General features: G+C 32.2%; 1 protein-coding gene across 2 annotated transcripts; it reads right to left on the reverse strand.

Moving 5' to 3' along the window:
• Window positions 1-1,879: 1,879 nt before the first annotated feature.
• On the reverse strand, window positions 1,880-9,245 carry LOC139488667 (uncharacterized). Of its 2 annotated transcripts, XM_071274470.1 has the most exons (7): window positions 9,180-9,245; window positions 8,139-8,297; window positions 6,931-7,087; window positions 4,825-4,896; window positions 4,162-4,224; window positions 3,732-3,807; window positions 1,880-2,738 (listed from the first exon to the last, which is right to left on the reverse strand). In XM_071274470.1, the coding sequence occupies exons 2-7, from the start codon at window positions 8,283-8,285 to the stop codon at window positions 2,012-2,014; spliced, it is 1,242 nt and encodes a 413-aa protein (XP_071130571.1). In that variant the 5' UTR covers window positions 8,286-8,297; window positions 9,180-9,245; the 3' UTR covers window positions 1,880-2,011. The 2 variants fall into 2 exon arrangements, with proteins under 2 accessions (XP_071130571.1, XP_071130573.1); XM_071274472.1 differs by lacking the exons at window positions 4,825-4,896; window positions 9,180-9,245 and having other exon boundaries at window positions 8,139-8,290.
• Window positions 9,246-12,466: the final 3,221 nt, after the last annotated feature.

Here is a 12,466-nt window from a genome sequence, read left to right on the forward strand (position 1 = left end):
GGGGGGGGGTGCTAACCCAGGGCAAAGAGGGGGGGGGGTGCAGGGGGTGCAAAACATATGTCCCGATACAAATGCATTGATCGGCAAAAATAAAGGGGGGGGGGGTGCGCACCCCCGGAACCCCCCCCCTGGATCCGCCACTGTAATATGCATCATTTCGTTTTGTTGAAAGTAAGACATTTACATTAAGTAGAGGAAGAAAACCACGAATGCAGTTCATGTCGTCCCATATTACGCTTGTGGCGACGTCAAATAATGTTAACGGACCCTTGCAAGACATTTTCATTAATCCTTAATTTTTATAGGTAACCATGTACATTTTGTAGTTAATCGTATTACAATTTGCTGTAATAATTTCAACTTTTAAAGTACTTTTTATTGGTATAGTAATCAAAGCCGAAAACTTTTTTGGCAGTAAAAGTTTTGTGAAGGCAAGAAAGATTAACTCGGACATTACCGCAAGACATTGCAAACCTTTTGTTTTGAATTGAATATTTTGCTCAATTCATTCATTAATTTGAACTTTTGGAGCTTAGTACACTTAGTACAAAACGATTGTGCTTACAATTTAATAAATTATAGTTCAAAATTTTATTTTTTTAACTGAAATGTTTCAAGTTTCCAAAATAAATTTCCCCTGGGGCAGCCATTTATACATTTTCTTTCAAAATATCTATGCTAATTTTATATTGAGATGGCCATGTAAACCAGTACTGAAATATATCTAGTCATAAAACATTCATGCAAAATTTAGAAGAGTTGCGTGAACATTTCGCGAATTGTTCGAGTTTGTTACATGGGACACCGCCAAGTGAACGTTTTTTCTGATAGTCCGAAGCCTATGAATATTATATTTTTATTCTTTCTCTATCAAATTGTGAAAATTTAAGAAGCAACCTTTATTTTCATACATAATTTGAAATATTCATTTCAGCAATTCTAAGAAAATTTCCTTATCAAATATTTACTTAGTGCTATTTTTCATGGTAGTAGCAATATCTAACGTTGCTTAAATATATTAAAAAGCTGGATACAATGTATGAAGCATATCAATGGGAAACAATTCAAACGAGAAAACTAACGGCGTAATTTATCACGAGTTGGTACACGGCCACGTCCACTTGTATTTTTGTCCATCTGATGAGTTAAACCTTTTTCAAATGATTTTTATAGTACGTTCTTTTAGTCTTCTGTTGTACATTTTTGTACTGTTATACCATTGTCCCAAGTTAGGGGGAGAGTTGGTATCCCGCTAACATTTGTAACCCCGCCACATTTTGTATGTATGTGCCTGTCCCAAGTCAGAAGCCTGTAATTCAGTGGTTGTCGTTTGTTTATGTGTTACAATGTACATATTTGTTTTTTGTTCATTTTTTTTTACATAAATAAGACCGTTGGTTTTCTTGTTTGAATTGTTTTATATTGTCATTTCGGGAACTTTAATAGCTGACTTTGCGGTATGACTTTGCTCATTGTTGAAGGCCGTACGGTGACCTATAGTTGTTAATTTTTGTGTCATTTTGGTCTCTTGTGGAGAGTTGTCTCATTGGCAATCATACCACATCTTCTTTTTTTTTATACTCCATGGACTATCCGTTTCACAGATGATAGCGGGTATGTTCATAATGTAGCTACAATCTTGTCCCCTTTTTTTACGAATATAACCTACCAAATCAGGCTTTTTACCGTTTGTTTTTGTGTAATAACATGAGTGGATGAAACTATAAGTATAGTTTATTGAACCATACGGATTCAAAAAGAACAGTAAGATAGGCAGATTTGTATAAGTTCTTTTTGTTTGTCAATCTCTTTATTTGTATTGTATAATTATATTTAGTGCAATTTTGAAAATAAAATATTGTTTAAACAAAAAGAACAGTTTTTGCTAAATTATGATCAACATATTTCTTTCTGTAAAATTTAAACTACAACTGGAAAGTGAAATAATATGTTTTTACAATTACATCAAATATTCACAAACATGTATGCAAATTAAGTTCAACTCCTAATGTTAAAATACATGATCATAGTCAGTTGCTATTACAGTTTGACTTCCAATGGCATGATCGTAGGTATGATCTGTAGTTTTTGACTGGTTGTTATTTCCGGATATGTCATAAACACCATCCACTGAATGACTATATAAACTACCTTCATTAAAAAATCTCCGGATTTTGTTCAGTGTATTATATTCTCCTTCAACACAGCAGTAGTCTTCATCACCTTTAATCAAATGATTTTTCTTTTCGAGTTTTATTTGATAATTTGTTTGTTCATTTCTTGGGAGGAAACGTTTACCTTTGCTGAAACCAGTTGCCGTTGAATCTAGAATAGCATATGCGCCATTGCTGCCACTGGCTGTCAAATGAAGTTCTGTTTGTGAGGTGTCTGCAATGTGGTCCCTTTTTACTTTGCCGGTTATATCATTAACTAACTTAAAGTAGTTGTGTTGTAAGGAAGGCAACATGTTTTTGATGATTGATCTTTTATCTAGTTTATCTTGAGCATGCCCTTGGTCTGTTACGGGTTTACGGTGCACGTGGTTTGCGGTCGTACTGCATGTTTGCGGCTCGATATATCCATTTGAAATTCGTGTTGTTTTATTCGAATTTGAATTTCCGTATGTATGACATTTTTCATAGACATGCAATTCATTGGACGAACTGTCTGAGATTGATACATTCTGATTTCCATCATACTCGTGTCCTCGTGATTCCTTTATATTAGCCTTTTGTTCTCTGAAATAAAAATAATCAATGATGATTGAGATTATAATAAAAGTATCATATTTAATAAATTTTCAATCAATGATAAAGTAAATAAGTGTACATGTACATATATACAGTTGATAAATTCTGATATTTCATTGTTTTTTAGGCATGGACCTAGAAAATATTTTCATTTTGCAATCAGAAAATTAATTTGGGCCAGGCGTTAGGTATAATCAAAGTGTATTATGTTTAAAATGAACCATCTTTATTACTTTTTACAATAGTTAAAGATGAAAACAATACTTTTTTGAATGAAATGAGATGAGGATAAACGTACATTGAATATTTCCAACGATTAAATTTTATAGTGTGTCTTTTTTATGTTGTGATGTTACACTATAGTTTCAGATAAGGGTGAAGGTTGGTACGTATTAAAACAATTAAACCCGCTATAGTTGGATGCACTTGTTCTAAGTCATTATTCTGATGTTCGGTATTGTCCTTTATTGATGTATTTCTTAAGTGTTTCATGTTACGCGTTTTTCATATAGATTAGACCGTTGGTTTTCCAATTTGAATGGTTTTACACTGTCTAGTCATTTTTGAGGGCCCTTTATAGCTTGCTCCGTGTTGAAGATTGTATTTTACAAATTGTGACTTGGATTAGAGAATTGTCTCATTGACACTCATACAACATCTTCTTATATATATGTACATTTATTTTCTTTTGAAATATTTGCTGACAAAGTAGCCTATCAATGCCGTATGCCTTTTTATTACTTAATCCGACATAAACAGCCATATTCATTTTTTTCATTAATTAGAATTTGTCCTGATTTTTATCTTTTTCGTCTTTTAAAATAGCTTTTTACATTTATTTAGATTCTTTTGTTGTGTTTGTCTTTCTGTATACATGTACTCTTGCATGGTACCAACAGAGAACAATGAAATACTATGTATATGATAGAACCCGGTAGGTATATATGTCATACTTAATATTAGTGAAACATGGAAATATACCTTCTTCGCCAGAACAAAAAACTGACAGCTGCTACTATGGATAAGAACACTACTATTGTTAGCCCAATACCAATGCCTACAATTGTTTGAAATTAATAAAAACTACTTTTTAATTATCATAACAGTATTATGACGTAGTTGCTTGTTTTTTGTTTATCTTTACACTGAATAAAACTAGATGTGACAGCAAAATTTATTTTATTGTCACAATCTAATAACTACCCAAAACATTTCATCGAACGCGGTTTTGATCTCATGAATATTATTGACGGCTAGCCTCATGCATATTAACGCCGGCTAGATCCACACTAGTGTCAACTTCACCTAGCTGTTTACCAAAACGGTTTTAATAATGGGAGCGTGTTCAAACGTAGAAATAAGCCAATAAAAAGATAAATACCAAACTATTGTTGTAACAAAAAGTATTTACCTATAACAGATTGACTTTGCTCCGGAATTGTTAGTGTATGTTCTGTCGTCGATACCATAGGACCTGAAAGAAGGAACAGTGCATTAATTTTGTGTAACTAAATCAAACTTCGTTTCATCGTTTATTCACCATTTTGATGGGGCTCGTGCTACTTAGTTTTTAGTTTTCTAAGTTGTGTATTGTGCACTATTATTTGTCTGTTTGTCTTTTTTTCATTTTTAACTATCGCGTTGTCAGTTTCTTTCGATCTATGAGTTTGACTGTCCCTCAGGCATCTGTTGCCCCTCTTCTATTGTCGTAAGATATTATAATAACTTGCGGGTTTAGAAAAAAATGCAATATGGTATAAAACATTTTAAACATATTTCATGTCTCATGTTTATGATGAACTATTTGGTGCTATTGAACAGTCGAGTTATGGACCAGCTTATCCATATGACAAGTCAAGTTGCTGTTCCTCACGTTTGTCCTTGTCACTTTATGCCTTGCTTCAAACCATGATCAATGTATGATAAATGTGAATCAATCGAGATGTACAAGGTAACAACACCACGGCATCTGCATAAAATGGATGAAAATAAAGCAAAATCAACAAAAAGTTGTTTTAATTCCACAAACATCTAAAATTGGGCAAGTTGATGAATACAAAAGAAACCTGTTTACCTATATCAGTGATATCCGACTGATTTTGTCTCGAAATTGTTGGTGTCTGTTCTGTCGTCGACAACTGAGAACCTGGTAGCAAAAAGTAAAGTATGGAAACTGAATTAATGAACACGTAGTTCAATATTGTATTGTCCTTGAGAGATATCGTAATAACTTGAGAGTTAAAACACACTTGTATAATATGGGATAAAAACAATTTCTTAGTGTGCTAATTTTATGATTAACAATTACATGTACGTTAGGGTATCCAGATTGCAAAAAATTAGATAGCTTGTCACCAACGTTGTTGGTCATTACCTTCATTCTGATCACTAGTTTCAAACCATTGAATGTCATGGCTTTTGTTAACTATTCGGTATGTATTAATTGGTTAACACATTACATTATATACAAATAACGAGTTGTGGTATGATTCCCTATGAGCCATCTATTGACCAGAGTTCTTATGAAGTTGATTCAAGCAAACAAAGGCCACTGCTCTATAGTCGATATACCAGCTTACTAGTGAACAAACGTAAGAACAGTCTAGTGCAACATAGCTGGAGACATAGATGATTGGAAACCATAGTTAGCTTGGAAGTTTGTTTGAGAAATAATATATTGTGTTTGTGAAATATATAATATAAATATATTGTGTTTGTGAAATATATAATATATGATTTCAAATGATAGTCTTGAAAATCTATTGTTTTAAGTAGAATATGATGATGTTGATAAATGTCGGTCAATAAGAAAGTCTTAATTTAAGAATCAAATTACAATAAAAAAATGTAAGAAAATGTGGTATGATTGCCAATTATTGTATTACAGAGATGTCTTACACGAATTAACGAAAAGCGAAGATAAATGTCAAAGGTTAAACGAATTAACAACACTTTTCATGGATTAGATATGTCATTCTAATAATGGCGCTTTCTATGACTAAACGTCTCTTATTTTCAGAAAATGAACTCATGGATCGGATTGTTTCGTCAGATTTGATTTAATGATAGATGTGGATGTAAATGAAATGTTGCCGCAATACTTTCATCAAGGTATAAAGAAAAGAGAGAAAGTATTGTATTATTAGAGTGCCTTCACCACCCCTCCCCCGTTCCCCTAACCCCGGGATAGATTCTCAAGGGGATAGATGAAAAATCTTGTAAGATATTTACCATGACATGCATGATGCTTGCTTCAAAAACTACTTCGACATATAGTTTTAGAAGAGGTACAAAAAGGAAACGTGTTTTAAACTTATTGTGCAGGCAATCTGCCTTTCCCAACACCATTAACATGACCGATTAATAGATGGGCTGTTGATTGCGCAAGGTCAACAGATAACTATATTTTAATCATGCTCAATTCATGGAGAGATACCTTTTGTTTTATAAATCGGACGAAACGAAACGAATAAATGACAATGTTTTGGAAAGATTTATTTTGACACGATAAATCTACCAATTTATCAATATCGCATCTTCATTAATAGACCTCATTATTCGTTTTTTAAGCGTTCTTATTGCAGTTATTTGTTTCAAGTAAGGGTAAGTCCCCCGCGCCTTTGGAAATTTAGTTTTGATTATTGTTGTGAATGCACTGTTAAAACTTATTAAGACCGTGTATGGTCTTTGATATCAGAGTTTACTAGGCCAAGAAAGCGGAGATAGACAGTAAACTTTCAACTTCTCAGATGGAAGTTAAAGCACTGGTCTAAAGTCTTCCCATTCTTCAAATATCCACGAACAGTAAGTTTTCTATTATCCACGAACATTGGTGCCCACGAAAATAAATGAAGTCACAATTATAACAAAAAATCATTCAGTTTACGCATACCTCTAAAAAAAAATAGCCGACTGAAGTTATCTCACTTGAAGATCTAATGAATAATTACCATTTATGTTTTATATGGTGTTACTGCGGTTTTTAAGAGACAAAATATGTTGTTTTTGTCTTTAATTTGTTTATGTATTTCAAGCGATCAAATATGTACAATAGTATACTACTTGCATGCAAAAGAAAACAAAATTATACAAGAGTTTTGTCTCTGCTATTCATAATCATTGTGTTTATAATGCACTTTGCAAAGATATCATGCTATGAAAGATCATAAAAAAACATCACCTTTTCTAATTATTTTATATACAGATGCTGCCCATATGCCACCACAATTCATTGATGGATGCCCTCTGCATTTCATATAACAATCTATCTCATGTGTTCTAGGATTCTGATCAGAACTGATGTTTGTTCCATTACCACAAAAGCAATGGTATTTTAACTGTTATTTTCAAAAAAGAGGAACACTGTATTATAGCATTTAATTTATTACTTATAACTTTTAACATTGGAAGGGTATTGGTTGGATGATATCTATATTCATTTGGCTTAAGTGGAAACCAGTATTGATTTTAAAAATCAAATATAACCATGAGCTGTCATATTCGACTATCCTAATGTGGAAACAACATAAGAACAGGACGTTGAATACCGTTTAAACATTGTTATAACAAGTACCATAGTTCGAAACTGTACATTTACATGCATATTTTTTTTCACGATCTTTTAAGTACAAAACAGACACACTGTTTGAAATGATATCCTTTGTGATCAGAGACAGCTGGTTTTGCACCAGATTCTTTTTAATTAAGCGATAATATTAAGCAGTATTTTAGCGCTTACATTTGAGGAAAAAAGTCTTACATGTTAATTCATGTTGAATATTAGAATGAAATTCAAAACAGTGTGGCTGTGGCCATTGATTGACACATTAAATTCATCCATTGACTGGGACAATTTACGTGAACGTTTGTCTGTAACGACCACTGTTCACGACGTACCTACGATAGACATTTAAACTGTTGGGTCACCAAAGGTTTCTTAACGCCTTTAATTATAAAATAATTCGAAAAATTAATCAGGAATAACCTTTTTGTTTTGATTTATATAATTGTTATAAATCAAAACATCGTGTTATTTCTGATTAATTTTTCGAATTACTTTATTAAGGTGTTGAGAACCTTTGGTGACCCCATAGTTTAAGTGTCTTTAAAAAGTACATAGTGAGCAGTGATCGTTACATACAAACCATCACCTAAATTTTCCCAGTCAATGGATGCATTTAATGTGTCAATCAATGGCCACAGCCACACTGTTTTGAATTTCATTATATTAGCCACTACATTATTATAAGATGTTCGATTTTTTTATAATACAACTGCACGTATAAAAATATCTACATACAAACCAAGCTTAATGTGTTTTTTTATTTAACATATCATTCAATACTCAAATTAATATTCAATACGTATGTATGCAAACCTGGTTTATACCTTTGTTGCGAAATATTCATAGTTTTTAGGATTGCAGTGGTTGAAGCATATATTGGTTGACATTTCATTATTTGCTGTTGTGAATGGTCCAACATGTAATAGTCTTCTACTGCCACGATCTTTAAAGCATCCAATGTAGGTGAACATTTCTATGAAATGCTGAAATATTAAAATGCAACAATAGAATAAAATTATTGCATGCACTGTTTGATTTGATATTGAACATAGGACAATCCTGAAATATCTTGTCAATAACCATATCATGTGCTTTAATATTGCATTTGCTTCTTAAGATACATTTATAAAGGTTCATTTTGCTCACGTGAATTTTGCATGAAATTCACATGAAAAATTGAATTCGACATTCACCCCAGACTACCTTATACACGAAACTCATGTGACAATTTACATATGAATTTTACGTTTATTGAGATTCACATAAACCAGGTATTTATAGATTATCGTTGGTTATCTCAACGAGATTAGTTTTCTCGCTTGAGCCGGTTACGGCGAAAGCGAGTAAAGCAATCGAGTTGAGATGACCAATGTTAATCTGTTTATCGCAATTTTACCTATGACGACGTTGTCAATTTCCTGTCAATTTGTTTAAGCAACGCCACGTGGCTCCTTAGTTTCTAGCGATAATTTTCCATCTCAAGCGAGTAGCATGATATGAAAAATTATCACAAAAAAGATCGAAGGAAAAATACACAAAATAGCGATAAATTAAGATTCTCACGAATCTCACGTGAGGATTTCCCCATGAATATAACGTGAATTTAATAAAAAGAAAATTATATTTTTCATGCTTTTATTGTAATTTGTTTTATTTTAAAAGTCCATGTGACTTTCCCATGAACAAAAGTTAGTTTTACATGCAATTCGCGTGATTGATTGATATTTATCTTGTAAAACAATTTCATTTCGACGATTAATTTCCTTGTTTTTTTATAGCAATAAAATGAATATATTTTTATCAGAAAACTATGAAATTAGTGTTGTCTCTCAATTAACAAATCAAAAACAAACATTTTAACTCACTTCTATTGTTTCAGATCTCCACTGCGTTGCATGCACATAATTTCAATAATAAGACAGGTGAACTATGAATATGGTATTACGAAGTTGATTTTGAAAAAAATATCCGTTGCAGTTTCCTTATAAACATGTAAATTAACATCAACCTTATTTTCATCATGAATTTTTAAAGTAAAGTCACTTCCGATACGTAAAAAAACACAAACAAAAATAGTTTTCTAATTAATGTTATCGTACTTTTATTGTTAATCAAACTATATACTAATAAACAAGAACATTAACTAAACTTTTTAAATAAGAAAACGATAAGTAAATAACGGTGTAACTGAAAGTGTTCAATTTAACATACTGCAAATCATTATATACTATTTAAATGGCAAAGTATACCATTTTTCTTACAGATCCCGCATATGAGTGGAGCATACGTGACACACAGGGGGAAAGTATATAAAAGTGCAAAACATGTCTGTATGCAGCCGACAGTGTCAGATACTCGTCTACTAAACATATTATGGACAACTAAAAAATGCTCTTCAACGTGTGTACTTCATTTAGTGTTTTTACTTTTATTCGAGAGTCGCTGATTATTCGTATGTAGACGACCCACGTCTGACGTACAAACGTATGAGCCTGATATCTTAATGAGCTTTTATTTCACTTAACTGTGAATTTATTTATTTTCGTGGGTACCAATTTTCGTGGATTAAGGAAAGCTAGCATGTTCGTCGATACGTAATTGTATGGTTTTACCGAACTCTGTATACAAGCCTATAAGAAATTTTGTCATTTGTTAAACATTTGATTTCGTGGTCAACCTGTACACACGAAATCTACAAAAGTTTATATCCAACGAATAACTATGTATCCGCAATATGAGATAAGACACACATAAAGTAATTCAAACGAGAAATCTAACATACAGCAACAAAATAACTATCCATGAAAAACAGGCCCCAGACTTGGGACAGGCAGATACAGAATATAAAAGGGTAAAAAATGTTTGAAAGCGCCAACCATCTAATGACATGGGACAGAGGTATAACAGCACAACATAAGAACTTATTATATAAAAACCAGTTTTAAAGGGCTTAACTCATCAGATCGATACCAAACAAAAAACACATCTAGCAAAAGTACAGAAATTTCATGTCAATTTCATTAGCAACGCCACGTGGTTCTTAGTTTCTAGCGATAATTTTCCATCTCAAGCGAGTAGCATGATATGAAAAATTATCACAAAAAAGATAAAAGGAAAAATACACAAAATAGCGAAAAATTAAGATTCTCACGAATCTCACGTGAGGATTTCCCCATGAATATAACGTGAACTTAATAAAAAGAAAATTATATTTTTCATGCTTTTATTGTAATTTGTTTTATTTTAAAAGTCCATGTGACTTTCCCATGAAAAAAATATTAGTTTTACATGCAATTCACGTGAAGGATTGACATTTATCTTGTAAAACAATTTTATTTCGACGATTAATTTCCTTGTTTTTTACAGCAATAAAATGAATATATTGTTATCAGAAAACTATGAAATAAGTGTTGTCTCTCAATTAACAAATCAAAAACAAACATTTTAACTCACTTCTATTGTTTAAGATCTCCACTGCGTTGCATGCACATAATTTCAATAATAATACAGGTGAACTATGAATATGGTATTACGAAGTTAATTTTGAAAAAAATATCCGTTGCAGTTTCCTTATAAACATGTAATTTAACATCAATCTTATTTTCATCATGAATTTTTAAAGTAAAGTCACTTCCTATACGTAAAAAAACACAAACAAAAAGAGTTTTCTAATTAATGTTATCGTACTTTTATTGTTAATCAAACTATATACTAATAAACAAGAACATTAACTAAACTTTTTAAATAAGAAAACGATAAGTAAATAACGGTGTAACTGAAAGTGTTCAATTTAACATTCTGCAAATCATTATATACTATTTAAATAGCAAAGTATACCATTTTTCTTACATATCCCGCATATGAGTGGAGCATACGTGGGGAAAGTATATAAAAGTGCAAAACATGTCTGTACGCAGCCGACAGTGTCAGATACTCGTCTACTAAACATATTATGGAAAACTAAAAAAAGCTCTTCAACGTGTGTACTTCATTTAGTGTTTTTACTTTTATTCGAGAGTCGCTGAGTATTCGTATGTAGACGACCCGCGTCTGACGTACAAACGTATGAGCCTGATATCTTAATGAGCTTTTATTTCACTTAACTGTGAATTTATCTATTTTCGTGGGTACCAATTTTCGTGGATTAAGGTAAACTAGCATGTTCGTCGATACGTAATTCTATGGTTTTACCGAAGTCTGTATACAAGCCTATAAGAAATTTTGTCATTTGTTAAACATTTAATTTCGTGGTCAATCTGTACCCACGAAATCTACAAAAGTTTATATCCAGCGAATAATTATGTATCCGCAATATGAGACACACATAAAGTAATTCAAACGAGAAATCTAACATACAGCAACAAAATAACTATCCATGAAAAACAGGCCCCAGACTTGGGACAGGCAGATACGGAATATAAAAGGGTCAAAAATGTTTGAAAGTGCCAACCATCTAATGACATGGGACAGAGGTATAACAGCACAACATAAGAACTTATTATTATATAAAAACCAGTTTAAAAGGGCTTAACTCATCAGATCGATACCAAACAAAAAACACATCTAGCAAAAGTACAGATCGAACCTGACGGAAAATCTATTTTGATACAATCCCTCACAACTACAAAAACACAACGTTCTGATCTGATAGTATTGGCAGTTGTCTGAGATAGAAACTGTACACATTATCAAACGTTCTTCTTCCGTTCCGCAGTACTCCATTCGACAAACGAACGCAACAATTGAATATAGACTCGTAACAAGATCAGAGGATCAAGAGAGCCTGATGTCGCTCACCTGCAGTTTCAGGCATTTGACTTATTTGTAGATCTCATTTTGCGGTATAATTTGGCCATTTACACTTTCTTATTCAAACCCCTAAACAGTAACTAAATAATAAGTTGTCGAATTGGTGTCAATATTACTTAACAGGTAGATATATATCTGTTTAACCCTTTAACCTTTGTCAGTTTTGATCTTACTGCTTTAATTTTCTAAAAATAAAAAGCCAAACAGGTAATTTAGCCCCTTTGTTCTATTTTTAGAGACAACGCCATGTTTTTTTTTATATATGGATCAAATCTCTGAATACAATCTATATGTATTCTATATACCATAAGGAGCATTCTGTTAAAGTTTTAACGTATTTGGC

This window comes from Mytilus edulis, chromosome 9 (genome assembly GCF_963676685.1).
Source record: "Mytilus edulis chromosome 9, xbMytEdul2.2, whole genome shotgun sequence".
NCBI classification, from domain to species: Eukaryota; Metazoa; Mollusca; class Bivalvia; order Mytilida; family Mytilidae; genus Mytilus; species Mytilus edulis.

What these genes read in the sequence shown, in the direction of transcription:
- LOC139488667 (XM_071274470.1), bottom strand. Translation starts at nt 8,285, where the DNA reads ATGTTCACCTACATTGGATGCTTTAAAGATCGTGGCAGTAGAAGACTA. An exon ending in ATGAATATTTCGCAACAAAG is followed by an intron (nt 7,088 to 8,138) that starts GTATAAACCAGG and finishes TGAAAATAACAG; the next exon opens with TTAAAATACCATTGCTTTTG. An exon ending in GTCGGATATCACTGATATAG is followed by an intron (nt 4,225 to 4,824) that starts GTAAACAGGTTT and finishes TCCTTCTTTCAG; the next exon opens with GTCCTATGGTATCGACGACA.